The sequence below is a fragment of the Achroia grisella genome, unplaced genomic scaffold, assembly GCF_030625045.1.
Source record: "Achroia grisella isolate CSIRO2021 unplaced genomic scaffold, CSIRO_AGI_Agris_v1 utg413, whole genome shotgun sequence".
Taxonomy (NCBI): domain Eukaryota; kingdom Metazoa; phylum Arthropoda; class Insecta; order Lepidoptera; family Pyralidae; genus Achroia; species Achroia grisella.
The window spans coordinates 186597-204976 of NW_026712846.1; the positions used below are offsets into that span (position 1 = coordinate 186597).

Consider the following 18380-nt stretch of genomic DNA (forward strand, 5'->3'; position numbering starts at 1 on the left):
CTTCATGCTCACCTTATCATCCTCCACTGGTTGACCGTCAGCGTAAACCGTTAGCGCAGGCGGATCCACCATTCCATTATCATCGTTAAGAAAAAAACTGTGGAAGTGATTGTTTGTCATTAAAACGGTGCATCATTAAAGTTTAGCTGCCTGATTTACTTTGACGGTAATGCGTAATTGATGGGAATATGTTTTTACAAAGAACCTTTTTAATCACATTGAATAACAAGGCCAACGATCAGTTAAAATGTCTTTAATACTTGCATTACAGGTAATTCTAAATTATACTTAGCTGTTCGAACCGATACTTTGTTTTGTTTTTCAAAAGTTAGAATCAGACAATTCTCTTTTATTTTAAAAGTTTAGGCTCTGGCCTTTGACGTTCCGTTTCAGGTTACTCTAAATAACTTAGATAAAGGAAATATGAATGAACAATGTGCATTGATTTTGCGGTTTTGAATTGATGGTGCCTCAAACGATAGTTCACAAACCGTACTCTTTAATCAGATAAATTTTACACTCAATTGTTTGACTCAACTGTTTGAGATTAGCTATCGTATTCCATATATTACACCTCTAAGTTATCGATCCATCAGAGATTACTTTTCATTTATGCATATTATCTTTCACACAGAACATCCATATTTTTCCGGCCGTTCTCTCTCCTTACGACCTAGACTTCATATTCAACGGCTAGTTAAAAATACGGTCTTCATACCTATATGATACTATTAGCAAAAACATTAACAAATAAATATTACAGGCTTTGGCGAGACGGATGTTACTTATTGTACAAATGAGTAACGGAAATTTTCCGTATTATCTAACTTAATATTATGTCCACATTCGACCGCTATTACAAAGGCTCCCTTCCTCACCTCAAGCCTGCAGATCGACCCTCGCGATCTCCTGACCCACTTCTCGAGGTTGACGACCGTGTGACGTCACGGTTGTCGTCCCTACCCCGCTCCGCTGCGCGCGGTACGTCATCCCCGCCTCGGGGGTGTGTACCCGGACCACCACATGATTTTCGAATTTAGAACGAAGTGGACGTGCGCCTAAAGTTGGTATTCCTAACATTTGAATAAAGTGCAACCATTCTTGTATTATTCCGTGAGAACGTGGTATGACTATTTTAGGTAAGTTTACAATTTATTGAATTTTTTCCAAGCGGAACTTTTGTTATGTAACGTTTCGTGACCTTCGTGCTCCCAACGTTTGCGGTGAATTTCGAGGTATATTGTATTATCCTCCGGCACAGAGAATACGTCCTTGAATTTTGATAAGTCTGATTACTTTTGTTTCTAAATTATGTATACATTCTTTGTTGTATTTACAGTCACGTTGGCGCGTTTATATTTCTATATTCCGGTGTGTTTTTCATTATGTAATTTCATTATAACAAAATAAGAATCAATTTCATTTAACAAGTTGGTGTAACAGTTTTTATAAGATATTAAAGAATCTACAAATTCATATAGAAATATATCTAAGAATAGCAAACTGCAGAATTGCAAGTCCCTTTTAAAACTACTCTCAATGGATTCGCCGTCTCGTTCGGTGTATTCGATTTCAGAGAAAGGTATAGTGTATAGGCTGACGTCACAGGAGTTCATGTCCTAGATATAGGTTATATGAATCACAACTCTCAATGATATGCAATTTTACTGCCCCTATTTCGCAACTGCCCAACTATATAAAGCTGTGAATTATTTTAGATCTCTATGTTTTTAGTTATTTTAATATTACATTACAGTAGTTTTCGTTCTTTAATTATTAAAATATATAGGATAATAGAAAAATCAAGTTGCTAATATGAATTAATTTTATTCTTAACTAGCTGTTATCTGCATATCTACCTGTTATTTCGTCGGTCCGCTGGTGGGGCACCAGTAGAGAATGATAAGATGGTGATGAGCGGTCAAGTCAGTTAGCCCATATTAACAAATTCACCAGAATATTATAACGATAGGGGCCGCGTGGATGTCACCCTGACATGGCAGGTATGGGGTTCACATCCCAAACAATCCTCTTCGAACCCTCATTTGGAACTTATAACATTAGTATGGATGTTTCAAAATTATATGTATGATTGATTGATTAATTAATTTTTAATTGATCAATAATGTAATAAGTAATAATAATAAATAAATAATATAATAAGGCGGCTTTATTGTAACTATACATGTTGTCCTTTAATATATTGTTTATGCTTTTTTCTTTACTGTGTGTTACAAATAAAGTATATTCTATCTATTAATTTTAGGTTAGGAATACTCGTGTTATATCGTTACCTTAGGACTTCTAACAAGTCATAATGATCGGAATTATTACAGTACCGGTTTGGTTATTTTTATTCATATATAATAGAAACCAGTCCATCCAACATTGTATACGTCATTAGCAGTTTGATCAGTTGAGCCGAAGACCTTTCTACTCTTCATCTGTGTTTTTTCCTTGATTACCATTAAATAACTCAAAAGCAGAATTATAATATTTATGTTATACTAGCTGTGCCCGCGGTTTCTACCGCATTAAGTTTACAGCCTACGTATGATATTCAGATTTAAGCTATATGACTGTACAGTTTCATCAAATCAGTTCAGTAGATTTTGCGGCTTCAAACGGGTATATGTAATATACATATAAACCTTCCTCTTGAATCACTCTATCTATTGCTACAAACTGCATTAAAATCCGTCGCGTAATCTCTTAATTTGCTTAATCGAGGTATAGAAGGGTGGTAAGTAAATTTAACAGTGATTTTCTGAAAATCTCCAAGAGCAGGCCTAAAAATGTAAATATTAAACAATATATTATATTATATGACATTTAAGCCAATATTAGTATTATAATAATTTTTTCATAGCGTTTTTGTCTTTAAACAAATGAAGATTATCTATTTCAAGTATAGGTAACTTTTTATCTAACTTTATAGTCATTATTATTATAATGTACAGTGGTACATTTTAGTATTTGAATAAAAAACTGTAAATTACTATAAAATACTTCTTACTTTAGTCCCACTTTATTTAGGTTTCTTTCGTTATTTAAATTCAACGTTGTGTTTTTCTTATCTGATCAACTGGATCAGATTAACCTGGATTGCCTTTTATACGAACTAACTGTGCGTGCATTCGTTTCTACTCGTGTATATACATTTATAGACGTCATTTTTTTTAATGGATGATAAATGGAATGTTTTTATCCGCCTATGCTGGCGGGCACCAGTGGAGAATTATAGATTGAGTATATAAGTTTAGGTCAGTTAGCCCACTATGACAAGTTCACCTGGAGTTTATCACAATGGTTTCCAGGGAGAACCGCATAGAGGTCAACTTGACATGGTATATTGCTAGCAATAGGATAGTCCACATTACTAATAATCCACTTTCCCCGCTAATGGACCGGTTTCACCTGCCTGCGCTGCTGCCTGCAGCTAAAAAATCAGTCTCCACTGGTGCCGTTAGTGTGGTATACACTAGCGAGGCACCAGTGGAGACTGATTTTTATAAGAGTATGAGGTCAGGTCAGTTAGCCCGCCGCACCATGAGAAATTCACGTGGAGTTTATCACGATGGTTTTCAGGGGGAAACGCGTGGAGGTCAACCAGTCATGGTACATTGCTAGCAATAGGGTTATCAGTCCATATTACTAACTATCCCCTCCCTGTAATAATAGATATAGATAATAATGGATTAAAAACTGACAATAAATAATAAAGCGTCTAAAATGTTGCCGTCAACTAATTTATATTTGAAAGCCTCGGTGCTCCAGCAGTTTAGCAAACGCCTTTTTTTCCGGTGGCCACAGATTCGATTCCTCGAGCGGTCTAAACATTTGTATTCATAAGTATGATTGTTTGCATCGTTCCGGGTGTTTTCTATGTATAATTAAAGAAATATATGTCTATTTATTTATATCCTTTGTCTAGTACCCATAACACAAACTCTCCTTAACTAGGATCTATAATCAATGACGTTATGTGAATAGGTCCTAATCCAGGGGTATTATTATTATATAAAAAATAATTTTACTTATGCTTTTGTTTGTTGTTTGCTTCATATCGCCCTACATAGTTACATAAGTCTATTGTTTTCGTCTATTTTGTCTCTTGATCGTATCGATTGAACTAATGCCACGTCTCAAAATAACTCCCTGGTAGAGACCGTCCCACGTATTAAATTGCAACCTATTTATTACCTTGAACGCTGATGTATTTTATATTCATACCTATAAGATCGGTGAATTAATAGTTATATGTTATACACTACTTCTTCTATTCTCTTCTTCTATACACTTTAGCTCAATCATGCATAAACGTAATATCTCTCAGAAAGTTTACACTCTATCCTGAGGAGATAAAAACATTAATATCCTTCAATTCTTGTCCCTGACGGGTCCAGATAGCTAACTCTGAAAAAGGGCGAGCACAATAGATTTATGTAGGTCGCAGTGCTACAGGTTCAAGCAACTGACAATAGCTCAAACCCCCCAAAAATACACTAGATCACCCTAGAAAACATCATGATAAGTTCCTGGAGAGTTTGTCTACACTTATATACACATTCTGCCCTGCCTGCTGCCTTGCTCATGCGTAAAAAGCGTAAGTGTAAAGGCAGCATTTGTCTACATTTCATATTTCTTTCCTGCGTGATATTTGCGTAAGCATTTCTCTACATTTATCTTTTCTCTTTAGTGATATTCTATTCATGCGTGAAAGAGCGTCCGTGTGAAGGCAGCATTTGCCTACATTACTCTTTTTTTTTCCTGAGATAACCTATTCACGCATGAAGGAGCGTAAGCGTAAAGGCAGTATTTTTTTACATATAAGAGATTATCTTATATTCTTTCCTGTGTGATAGCTTATACTTTAGGTTCACAGTTTTTGTGGTAATACTGAGTCACTCGTAACCTGTCTGTAAATGTAAATATACCCACGCAATTGCAACATTTTAACTTTTACTTATTTGTCGCTGGAAGAAACTAGTATCTATCATACAGACTCGGCCTCGTTTAATAACAACAACGTATAATAGCATACATTCTCTGAAATGTATGCTATTATTCATACCCCTAAGTGATAAGGGTTGTCCACCCATAATATAAAATTTTATAGATGTAATATATTTTTTTTTATAAATTACATTAAAAATTAGTGGCATTATGAAATACGTACATCAAACAATCAAATCTTTGCCCTTCTGCCACCAGCCCAGATGCCAGAGTCATCTAGTAATAATGTGATCTTATTTTAATATTATAATATAAACGCGAAAATTTGTGGATGTTTGATAATCTTTCACGCAAAAAATTTGAATGAATTTTGATGAAACTTTACAGTAATGTAGCTTATAAGCTACATCAGAATAACACATATTTTTTATTGAAATTTAATGCGGGTGAAACCGCGGACTCTGCTAGTAGTTTATATAATAAGAATGACTGTAAATTGGTGTAAATAAAAAGCACTGTGTTTTTACGCGTGGGTGTGTTCAGAGCCGTCGCGGAGCGTGATGCGCGCGCCGGCGTGGAGTGCGGGCGCGGCGCTGGCGGCCGTCCCGCGCTGGTCGCAGGCGCCCGCCCTCGACGACCACGCGCTCCAGCGCCCGCTCTACCCCTGCGACCACCACCTCAACCACCGACTCGCCATATGGTACGTACCATCACTAACACACCCTTCAGACACTTCAAACCCAAAGACCAGAGGACAGGGGACTGTAACCTCACACACGCTTCAGTTTATTCAACCCTAAAAAGCAGGGAAGCGAGGAGGAAAGGATTGTACCCTCACACATGCCATATGCTTCAGTTTATTCTACCCCTATAAGTTGTTAGTAATGTGGATTAGTAATACCATTGCTAGCAATGTACCATGTCAGATTGACCTCCACATAATGAATGGTGCACTTTCCTGCGCTAATAATATACGCTGGCTGGGCACCAGTGCAGAATCATAAGATGAGCATAAAGTCAGTTAAATCTTTTTAAATTCACAAAGAATTCACCACGATGGTTTTCAGAGGGAACCGCGTGGAAGTGGACTTGAAACCTTTTCAAATAAACTTAATAAATGCACTTTGGAAAAGTGTAATTATAATATACTATATATTGTTTATCTTATCATCATTAGGTCTAACAAAATTGTCTTACATTAAATTGAGTGAAATTCCATTTAGTATAGCTCGTTTTATACATAATTTTCAGGAATGGTGATATAACGTCGCTGGAAGTAGATGCCATCACAAATACCACAGATGAGACTCTAACGGAATGCAATGCAATCAGCGAACGGATCATGCAGATGGCTGGACCAGAACTGAAGGAGGAAATCATCACTAGAGGACTTGGTAAGGCTCATATTTCTACTGGAAAATGGAAAGATAGCTGGTAGTCCACCTGATGGTAAATGGTAACCGCCTCAACGTCAGGTAGACCACCGGTGCTAACATACATGAATATCGCTACAGTTATAACGTTATCAGCCCCTCTCCAATTGATCCCACATTCAATTCAAACGGGGATGCCTCCAGGCGGGAGATGGCTTTCAGCCTTCCTTGGTTCGGAGACCCCTATTGTCCGATAAATCTCGAAAGGCCAACTGCGGCACAAAACAAACTCCTACCTCTGACGGATACACCGTCCAATTCAAAGGGGATTGAAATTACGACGGCCTGAGCCGATGTTCGAACCCCTAGTGTTGCCCTCAGACTAAAGTCGTAGCCGTCAGGCGGAAGTTGGTCTTCAGCCTTCCTTTGGTTTCGAGTGCCATCTGAACTCCCCTATCGTCCGGCGAAGCTCTAGAGGCCACCTGCGGCGCAAAACAAACTCCTGCCTGACGGATACAACTTTACTCTGGGGGCGGAAGGCGTAATTTCGATCCCCGTTTGAATTTGACGGGGATCGATTGGAGGGGCAATTAAAGAGTATTATTCAACGGCAGTTAATATTTTAATTGTAGCCACCTGTGTCAATTGTTGTTGTTATGTTAATTTCACTTCGAGACTTTTAACAAATTATTGCTATATTTTTTTTTATTGATGTCACGCCGTGTCATTACGACCTTTCGAGGCAAATTAAAAATAGACAATTGACAAACAGTAAAAGATGAACGGTTAATGTAAATCGACATATACTCGAGAACATGTGCTGCTTGTAGGCACTGGTCTACTCTGATAACAGTGACTGATTTATTTTGTTATTCAAGTAACATTTTATTTATGTTATGTCAATGTTTCTATTTGGCAGTTTGTATTCTCAGAATTCTTAAAAGTACGATTTCTGAACAATATATATTTAAAAGATCAACACCCAAGTTTCTTGCTTATTCTTCTTGTAATCAATCTGCGTTCCGAATGAGTGATAGAATAAAAAATATCATATATTTCTGATTCTACCACTCCTTCGGAAGTGCTTATTTTATTAAAGATAATTTATGTTCCTATCATTCAGAATTTATCACAGCATTATTAGTCCGACTACAGCATGGAATTTCTCAAGAACCTTTAAGAAATCTTAATATTTATTAAGATTTCTTAAAGGTCAGCAAGACGCACGTGTCACCCCTGGTGTTTCAGGCGTATATATACGACGGTAACCATTTACCATCAGATGTGCCGTATGCTGGCACTTAATTGAATTTAATGAGTTAACCTTAAAAGGTAGACATGTTTTTGCCGACTTATTTTTAGAACTTTTAAAGAAGAACAATACCCTCCTACACTAATACATATTTTTGTGGAATTTTAACCGTTTCTACAGCGCACTCAAAATGAATATTTTTTTATGTCTTCATGACTGCTCCGCTCCTATTGGTCGTAGCGTGATGTTAAACAGCCTATAGCACTCGTATGTGATATACCTCTCCAACAGTTAAAAACAAACTTAAATCGGATTATCAGACGACCTCGGTGGTCTAGCGGTCAAGCACACCGCTTTACGACCGATGGTCGCAGGTTCGATTCCTCGCACGGCACAAACATTTGTATTCATGAGTATGATTGTTTGTATCGGTCTGGGTGTTTTCTATGTATAATATGTATGTATTTAAAAAAAAATCTATATATATATACATACATATATATACATAACACAAGCTCTAGCTAGCTTAACTTGGGTCTAGATGGCGCTGTGTGAATTGTCCTGAGATTATTATTATTATTATTATTATTATCAGACGACGAGATTACCCGAACAAACAAACATAGTAAAATATAATAATTTTCATTTACAGAATGTCGGACGGGCGAAGTTGTAGTGACGCCAGGGTTTATGCTGAGATGTAGACACGTGATTCACACAGTCAGCCCTAAATACGTGGCCAAGTACCACACGGCTGCAGAGACATCGTTACAGAACTGTTATAAGTAAGTAGCTTCAAATAAATTATCAGTTATTGGTAAAATAACACAACAAAAATCTGCAGATTTTACCAAGCTGAAGAGGAAATCCCACTACACATCCTATGTGGTTGTAGTGCATAGGATGCATAAACGTATGATATGTCCATTGGAAAGTTTACACTCTATTCTGAGGATAAAAGCCATCTCTCCTAAAATGTCTCTCAATTCTTGTCCCTGATGGGTCTAGGTAACGAACTCTGAAAAAAGGCGAGCACAATAGATCTATGTAGGTCGCAGTGCTACAGGTCCAAGCACCTGACAATAGCCCAAATCCCCCAATAAACTGAAATTTTGGTAAATGGGCTGGCACCAGTCAGTAGACTTTAAAAAATATTTCTTATTCCCACAAAACATTTACCTGATATACATTGCAACTGAGATATTTGGGCGTGTAAATTGAATGCTAAAGTGCAAACGGTCATATTTCAAAACTGAATATTTGTGGTCTAACAGATGCTAATGGTAGCGGAGTTACATAAAATTACTAGCTGACCCTGCAAACGTTTTGCCATATAAATTAAAATCGCTATTAAAAAATAGGGGTTGGTGATAGTAGAGTGAAAATGTAAGGTTGTATGTATGTATTTATGGCGAATGCCACATTATAAAAAAATAAAACAAAAATATGTTAGAGGTTAAGAAAACCCTTATGGCTTAGCGGTATGAAAAATAGATAGTAGCAGATTCTCAGACCTACCATAAATTGAAAAAACCGTTACGAGGTTTTGAATGCCACGTTATAAAAAAAAATCGTTTCCTCCAACGACACAAACATTTTTATTCATGAGTATGATTGTTTTGTGTCAGTCTGGATGTTTTCTATGTATAATTTGTATGTTTTTACGAAAAAAATATACATACTGTACATATGTACATGTATCAGTTACCTAGTACCCATAACACAAGCTTTAGCTAGCTAGCTAGCTTAACTTGAGTCTAGATGGCGCTGTGTGAATTGTCCTGAGATTATTATTATTGTGTAAGATTCATCATCAGTTAGACATCTCCAAATGATTTAACTATAAAATATTTAATTAACTTAATTTAATAGACTAGCTACTCGGCGCAGCTTGGCACGGATGTATATCTATTATATATATAAACCTTCCTCTTGAATCACTATTTAAAAAACCACTTCAAAATCCGTTGCGTAGTTTTAAAGATTTAAGCATACATAGGGAGAGACAGCGACAGCCACTCTGTTTTATACTATATATTGATTACAGAAACGTACTGAATAAGGCTGCGGAGTTAGGTGTGCGGACACTAGCTCTGTGTGTGATCAATACGCCTCGCAGGAACTTCCCATCGGATTTAGCATCGCATATTGCCTTACGTAAGTAAAAGAAAGAAAGAAAATAGTTTATTTGTATTATTATTTTTTTAGTGTAGTTTACTACAATATTTTCAAATGTTTTTCATGATGACTATTGTACCACTATACAATAGTCATCATGAAAACATATCAATCCAATCTGCTACATATCCCAATCTGCGTTAACTACTACTTTAACATACTACAACTATAATTTTTGATTTAAACCCCTTCAAAAAGAAAAGATAAACGTTAATCATTGTCACATATATAACGAACTGGAATACTACTACAACTACTGCTATACTTTTCGGTACTCCTTGCCTATCAACTATATATATATATATATTTCTAATTATAGCTGTATGTACCAAAAAAAAAAACCAACGCGTTTGCGTTTTCCTATAACTCAAAGCTGTAGTTGTAGCATGCGCCGGTTCTGCACTAATACTGCTGTCATTTTAAATATAAATAAAAAAAAACTATATTTGCTGAGACAAACAGTAAAAATGAAACTTCAATGATCAAGGGGATATATCATCTACCCGCTCCACGTGACGGTTAACGTTTATTCGTGGCTTAAAAATCCTAATACACTCCGTCTATAGAGAAGTTTCTCTTCATGACTGTATTTATTACATAGGTGAAACTCGTATACTTAAAAACTCATATGTATATTTGTATACGTGTTCTCATATACTCAAAAATTAATATATATGTATTATTAGATAGGTAAAATCTTTATTGGCAACATTAACTATAAATTTATATGTAAGATTTTGCTAAATTAACTGAAATACAGTTATTGTTAAATTACTGTATTTGTCTTATATATCAAATTCTCGTGTAACAGTTTTCGTTCCCATATTCCTCCGAAACGGCTTGACCGATTCTCATGAAATTTTGTGAGCGTATTGAGTAGGTCTGAAAATCGGCCAACATCTATTTTTCATCCCCCTAAATGTTAGGGCTAGTCCATCCCTTCATTTTTTTTTATTAGACAAAATTTTTAGGTTCTATTTTTTTATGATACAACATACAAAAATACATACAATCCTAAATTTTTACCCTTCTATCATCGACCCCTATTTTTTGTAGCGCTATTAATTTATATGGCCAAACAAGGTTTGCCGGGACAGCTAGTATGTATATGTGTGTGTGTGTGTGCGTGTGGGTGTCGTAGGCGCGGTGCGGCGCCACCTGTCGTCCAGCAGCCGGCCGTCGGTGGTGGTGGTGTGGGGCGCGGCCGCGGCGCTGTCGTCGCTGCGGTGCGCGGCGCCGCTGTACTTCCCGCGCTCGCCCGCCCCCGCCCCCGCCCCCGCACCCTCCCCGCCGCCGCCCGACCTCCACGACCGCCGCATACGCATCATACACAACCCGCACGACCGGGGAGCGGATACCGGTTAGTACTCTTATGTTATATTTTACCTTGTCCTCGAAGATTCGAGAATTTTAAAAGACCGATGGAAATTCAGTGCGAGTACGACACAACTGTAAGAAGCGTGCTTCTAACACCGAGGAATTCGAGGAGTGCTGCCTAACACCAAAACCTTTTGTGTATCGCCCAAAATAAAGTGAAGGCTCCAAAGGGATCGAGAAGTAGAAAATGATTTGTACTACATTATTTTATTATTCCTAGTAAATAATAATAAAATGGTAGAGAAAATTATATTAATACAAAAACTTGACGTTCATAAACAGCTAAAATATCCTACATGGATAGGTTTTTGGTTCTACGCGTACGGTCTTTGGAATAGGAATTGGCTTATACTTAGAAAAGAATGAACACGTAAATGACAAAAAGAACGAGAAAGACCGCCGGCAGATATTTGTTCATGCACGGAATTTTTATTTAATATTAGTGAGCAATACATTATCATCATCCAGAAGGAATATAGACATAAATGCATAACAATAACAAACTGATTTTTAAAGTAATTCGCAATTGCGTTTTTTTACCAGAGTCTGTTATAAACAGAAAAAAGATTTAAATGTATAAAACATGACACTATAAAATTGAAGAATTCGTTAACGATAATAATGTTTTTATAGAAAAACTTTAAATCTATAGCACTGACAATATATATTACATTAATAATGAGTGCGTGCATGATTAAAATAGTAATTATTTATATGTTCAACACACAGTTTCTTGCTCATTTTTATTGATGAACTGTTAGAGTTAGAATCAAAATATGACTATTCAGCTTGTAATAAGTTTAGAATAAAGATTTCAAATATACAGTCCTTTTTTTTATTTTTTAAAGAAACAATTGAGTTTCTTGCCAGTTCTACTAAATTGAATCTGTATACTGAACTGGAAGGTAGGGAAAAAATTATAATATAAAAAAAATTACGTTCATATACGGCTAAAATAATGTCCTACATGAATAAATATTTTTAATTTGATTTACATCATTGGAGCAGAATGTATTTAGGCAAAAATAATAATTGACACAAAATTTTTGCGATGTCTCTCAGATTCGGACCGACACCTTTCCGAAATCGGGTAATAAGTAATTAACTAGTAATTTGTGAATTTTACAATTTGATAAATAATGGGGATATTACATGACTTCATACAATACAGGAACACTGAGCTTAACATTAAAAACTACAAAGACATACTATTCTGAAAATAAGTGAAACAAATATATACTATATTTTGTGCAATTCTATCTCTTAATAATTCCGACAGTTCTTCCGGTGATTAGACATCGATTCCTCGCACATACAAATATTTGTACTCTAGATTGAGTATGATTCTATTGACTATCTACATTAATGTTCTACTTTCTTCTTCTATTATCTTAATATAAATCGGTACTTAGATAACAGAAGATAACTATTAGAGTTTGAGCTGCTCTATTACATTACACTATTGTCACCATCGTAGTATTCAAATGTTTCTTTCTTTCTGTCTACCTCAATTTAAAACAGGCCTGTCAAGTATATATTGCTTGTATCAAAAAAGTAGGTTTGCATCATGTTATTAATCATTGCTTAATATTGACTGATTGGCTGACTCATCATCTCTATCGAAATACTGCTAAAATTCTGAAAACCTATATATCTTCCCAATTTTTTCCTAATAGGACGCTCTTTACCTGTTATTAATTTTATTCGGCTCCTGACAAAGTTTTCTAGTTTAATTTTTTAGTAGATATTTTCTTTGTAGAAAATAAACTGTAGGCGGTACCCTATGGTTTATTTTCTCCAAGAAAACTTCAAAATATGTAAGAACTGTAATCATAAATCGTAATAGCCTTTCAGAAGCCACCTCAATATGGGCATTTAGAATTCTCGCAGAATAGCCGAGAAATAATTATTGTGGAATAAACAAAGAATTTTGCGTGATTAATCTAAATGGTGATGATGGACGTAAATGGTCTTAGTCATACACTGCTGATAATAATAATGCACGGTACAATACAAATATACGCATCAGATATTGTCACACTGATAAGAACTGCTAACATCATTAACCTAATAATAAAAATCGGACTGTCATTTTGTTATATATTTTTTATATAACTAACAAAATCAAAATCAGCGCTGGAAACTATGTTTCCAGCATTATACTGAGTTGTGGTCCACATTGACTCTACTTTGTATTGTGTATCAATTGTTGTTTGTTTTTTTTTTTACATTATTGTTGTGTCTAGTCGAGTTAATAAAATTATATTATATTCTAACTGAAATAATAACTGAATATTCTAACTGAAATTAGCAGAAGCACGACGGTTATGGTAAACCTAATAGGTAACCTTCAAACCAAAACCAACCAACTCCTGATGGTAACCATCGTATATACAGGTTTTTTTAATGTATGAATATTCTACGGTGCACTCGTGTGCATAAATTTACAAGACCACGATCCGGCTTGTAAGGACCAGTGTATTGGCCCGTAAAGGCTGAAAGACGACATACGACCGAAATGCGAATGTTGAGATGGATGTGTGGTATGACAAGAATTGACAAAATAAAGAAAGAATACATCAGAAGTATGAAAATGGCGCCAGTGTTGGAGAAGTTGAAGAGTCTGTCTTGGTATGAGTAATGCACAGGAATGAAGATGATATTTAAAGAAGCGTGATATATGAATGTGGATGGACAGAGGAAGGCCGAAAAAGAGATGGACTGTGTGAAAGATGATAAGAGAAAGACAGGAAGTGAATTAAAAGATGACTCAACAGGTATTAATGGAAGAGTAAAACATATTACACCTATCCGAAATGAATGGGATAAAGAAGAAGGAGATGAAGATGCCTTGGCTAACAGTACACGCTGGCGGGGACCAATGGAGGACTATAGGATGAGTCAGTCAGCTCTGAACGGTTTAGCTTACCGTTTTAGGTTCGATTATTAGGTATTATAATAATTATTTGCATTAATCTGGGTGTTTTCTATCTATATTATGTATTATTTCTAAAAAAGTTGCTTAGTACCCATAACACAAGCTCAGCTTAGCTTTAAACTAGATGGCGTTGTGTGAACTGTTCAGAGATATTGTAATGTACTGTAATATATTCTCCGCATTTAGCCTCTCATCTGCAAGACTCAGTGATATTATTATTGTATAATCATAAAATTGAAATTTTTTTAAAATATAATCTCTTAGGTAATAAAAAAAAAATTATATTCATAATGAATTGCCCTATAATGTTATACATGCCGTCTTATTATCTCTGATCAACGCGACGGTTGACTGGTAGAGAATGCCATCAGGCATTAAGTCCGACATATAACATTTTTATGTGCAAAAGAAAGAAATAAATTATTATTGTATAGTCATAAAAATTTGTGTAACTTTATTTCGAAAATGAAGAAAATCTCATAAATGATAATATAGTTATAACAATACATAATATTGACCAGTCATTTTTAATGAGTTCTATATATCCACTTAGCGTACTAATGATGCCATTAAGTGTAGAATGATATGTCCAGTGCACCATAGTGAATACATCACTGACAGGCTTATCTATGATAAATATAACAGGTTATCATATATTGACGCATTAGTATTATCGATCCAACTCACTAAAACACTCGTGTGTACATTGTTATTGCCCGTATATTGTACAAAATGGATTTGGAAGCTGGAACCGTAAGGATACATATAAAGGCGAGGCCCCACGGTTTGTTTCTTTTATTATTTTTTTTAATTTCATTACGTATTTGCAATGGTCGTCCTTTCTCCTCTTCAGAATGCCGTCGTTAAGTGTTATCGAGTCAAATTTATAGACGGTCATGCTGCTCCCTATTATTTGTAAGACGGTAGTGGCTAACACGTATACGGACCATCAGATGGTAAACGGTTACAATACCCTATGGATGCTTGAAATACTAGTGTCACATGCGCATTGCGAACCCTTAAGAGAGAGAAGAGAGAGGTAAATACCTTTATTTGCCATAAAATTATTCGTATTAAGACCCGGGTAATAATTTAAATAACCCTTAAGAAATTTCCTTCCTATTATTTTTCTAATGACTTCTCCTTCAAAGAGGTCGTAAGGTAAAGGACCCTGCATCATGCTTGATTACCGTCGCTCCTATGGTATTAAAAAAAAGGAAAACAAAGTCGTAGGTCTATGTAAGTACCTCAATCGCACCTATTGAGGCCGGCAAAGGTAAATTGTATAGCAATAACGGATATAGGATATCTACAATTGTAAATTGTATCAACAAATACGTGTGAAGTCGTGAGTAATATCTAGTACATATTTATATTAGCTACTTTGATACATATAGATATATAGATAAAATAAATAGACATTTATGTTATTTGGTTGTATACATAGTAACTTTTAAAGAGAATACCAAAATGAAATTTACTACATAATTCTAATTGACTTGACCTCATGCTCATCTTATCATCCTCCACTGGTGCCCCGCCAGTGTAAACCGTTAGCGCAGGCGGGTGCACCATTCCATTATCATCCATTAAAAAATACATAAAGACATTGTTGTAATCTATACTAATACTAATATATTATAAAGCTGAAGAGTTTGTTTGTTTGAACACACTAATCTCAGGAACTACTGGTTCGAATAGAATAGAAAAGAATAGAAAATCATTTATTCAAATAAACTTACATTGAAGCACTTTTGAATAGTCATAACATTTTTTTTTTTAATCTACCGCTCATTCGGAATGCTGTCTCATCACAAGAAGAACAAGCAAGAAACTTGTGTGTGTTGCTCTTTTAAATAATTTATTCTTACTTACAATTTAAGTTTAAGTGTGTGAATACAAACCACCGATTAGCACTAATTCAATGAAATAATAAAATAGAAAAAAAAATCAATAGAATTGAAAAATTCTTTTTGTTTTGGATAGTCCATTTGTCGAGGAAGGCTTTAAGCTATATAATATTACGCTACGACCAATAGGAGCTGAGCTGCAATGAACAATATTGCAAAAGGTGGGAAAATGAAACGCAGACGAAGTTACGCGGGTCAGCTAGTTGTTAATGTACTTTAAATATTATAATAAATAGTCTCACTGCAAGTGCTAAGGCAGTTCATAAATCTATACATATAAATAAAATACTCGAATTTTATTTATATGTATAGATTTATGAATATAAGTAAAACGGTTATTTTACTTATATTCATAAGCATGTATTAAAAAACGGTTATTTTAAATTACAAACAATACACCAAAATAACATTTCTTACAATTTTTGTCCGTCTATCTGTCTGTCTGTTTGTTCCGGCTAATCTCTGAAATGGGTGGACCTATTTTGACGGGACTTTAATTAGCAGGTAGCTAATGTAATAATGAGTAACTTAGGCTACTTTTATTCTAGGAAAAATTGTTATATTAGAAAAATAAAGTTACATTCCACGCGGGCGATGTCGCTAGCCAGTCTCATATACATATCAAAATTCACTGTGCTTGATTCGCAACAGATTTATACATCTAAGTAATTCAATTTTTTTTGTGGATTTGGACCCTCCAAATCCACAAAAAAAATTGGACAACTTTATTATTTAAATATTTTATGATTAAAACTACATACAACCCCTAAAGTTTCACTTTTCTACCATCAACCCTTATTTTTTAATAATGGTATACATCTCGCAGCATTACATAGTATAAAACGAAGTCACTGAAATGATTTAAGCATATATAGGGACGCACAGACAGCGCTGTCCGTCCCTATGTATGCTTAAATCTTTAAAACTACGCAACGGATTTTGAAGCGGTTTTTTTTAATAGATAGAGTGTTTCTAGACGAAGGTTTACATGTATTATACATGTACACCGGGGCGAGTAGCTAGTATATGTATATGCTAGCTGACATGGCAAACATTGTTTTGTCATATAAATGAATATAACTGTATATAATAATAATAATAATAATAATCTCAGGACAATTCACACAGCGCCATCTAGACCCGAGTTAAGCTATCTAAAGCTTGTGTTACGGGTACTAGATAACTGATACAAGTACATAGATATATTTTTTTTTCGTAAATACATACATAATATACATAGAAAACACCCAGACCGATACAAACAATCATACTCATGAATACAAATGTTTGTGCCGTGCGAGGAATCGAACCCGCGACCATCGGACGTAAAGCGGTGTGCTAGACCGCTAGACCACCGAGGTCGTCATTATACACAGTTATACAAGAAAATTAACCTAAATAGGCCGCCGGTCCTAAACTTTCAATTGTTGTCCAAACATGTCAACTACAACGACGAAATCTGCGCAACTTGGGACAGCGTCTTCCACTATCAGTCTACAATACGTATCTAACACAGATAGTGTGCTTTCCGCCTTAAATATTACCCGGAATAGTTTGTTTATAAAGTGAAACGACATTAAGTTTGTGCCCGTGTTTTTATTCCTTTTTTTATGTGTGTGTGTGTGTACTACTAATCAAATAATATGAACATTTGTTCTTCCTATAACCTCTATTTTTTATTCCGTATGCCATGATATTTTTTTCTTTTGAGAATTTTCTGAAAACTTCAACAATTATTGTTGATTTTATTTATTGTAAGCTGTTGGTTTTGTAATTAATAAATAACTGAATGACAGTCCGTAAGTGAATCATTTACTTGTGTTAAAGTTAAATCAATCTTAAATGTTTTTATAAATGATGGGTGTATAATGCTAGGTGTATTTAGCTATTGAACTATTTTGTCCTTTTCTAATAAGTTATTTTCATCATTTGAGTGAAAGTGACAAAATACTCTAATATAATTAAAAGGTACAGTTTAGTATTTATGAGTAAAGTCAAGTGTATTTACATAAATAAAAATTATTGTTTTTTTAAACAGAATTTTAAATAAAATATATGAAAATGTATAATAATTTGTATGTTAATTATTTTTACTTATATGATATTAAAATTTAGTATTACAATATAGTAGTAGGTACAATATAGTTAAATGTGTTTTTATGTGGTAATATTTTTATATTGAATTGTATAAGACAATGGCTGTATCGGCTAAGTCCTTTTGCCTTTCCCTCAGACAAAAAAAAATTGTATTAATGTCTGAAATCATGTTTGTTTTCTCTAAAGGTAATTCAATTACATAAATGTTACCTCTATTGTGTCATACTGTATTATGTAGTAGCTGATGACTGATAGTCGAAGTACCACAATGTCAGAAGAGTGTTGACATTTGTTTCCCG

The 18380-nt window shown here is 34.9% G+C and overlaps 1 protein-coding gene across 2 annotated transcripts in view; it reads left to right on the plus strand.

The window, feature by feature from the left end:
• Window positions 1-18380, plus strand: part of LOC131844780 (protein GDAP2 homolog) — an 83805-nt gene that overhangs the window by 21895 nt on the left and 43530 nt on the right. The window contains exons 2-6 of one of the 2 annotated variants that reach the window (XM_059193742.1): window positions 5500-5656; window positions 6208-6350; window positions 8234-8366; window positions 9629-9738; window positions 10901-11119. In XM_059193742.1, the coding sequence (XP_059049725.1) occupies window positions 5517-5656; window positions 6208-6350; window positions 8234-8366; window positions 9629-9738; window positions 10901-11119 (745 nt within the window). In that variant the 5' untranslated portion in view covers window positions 5500-5516. The remainder of the gene's footprint in view (window positions 1-5499; window positions 5657-6207; window positions 6351-8233; window positions 8367-9628; window positions 9739-10900; window positions 11120-18380) is intronic. The other variant, XM_059193741.1, reaches the window with a different exon arrangement.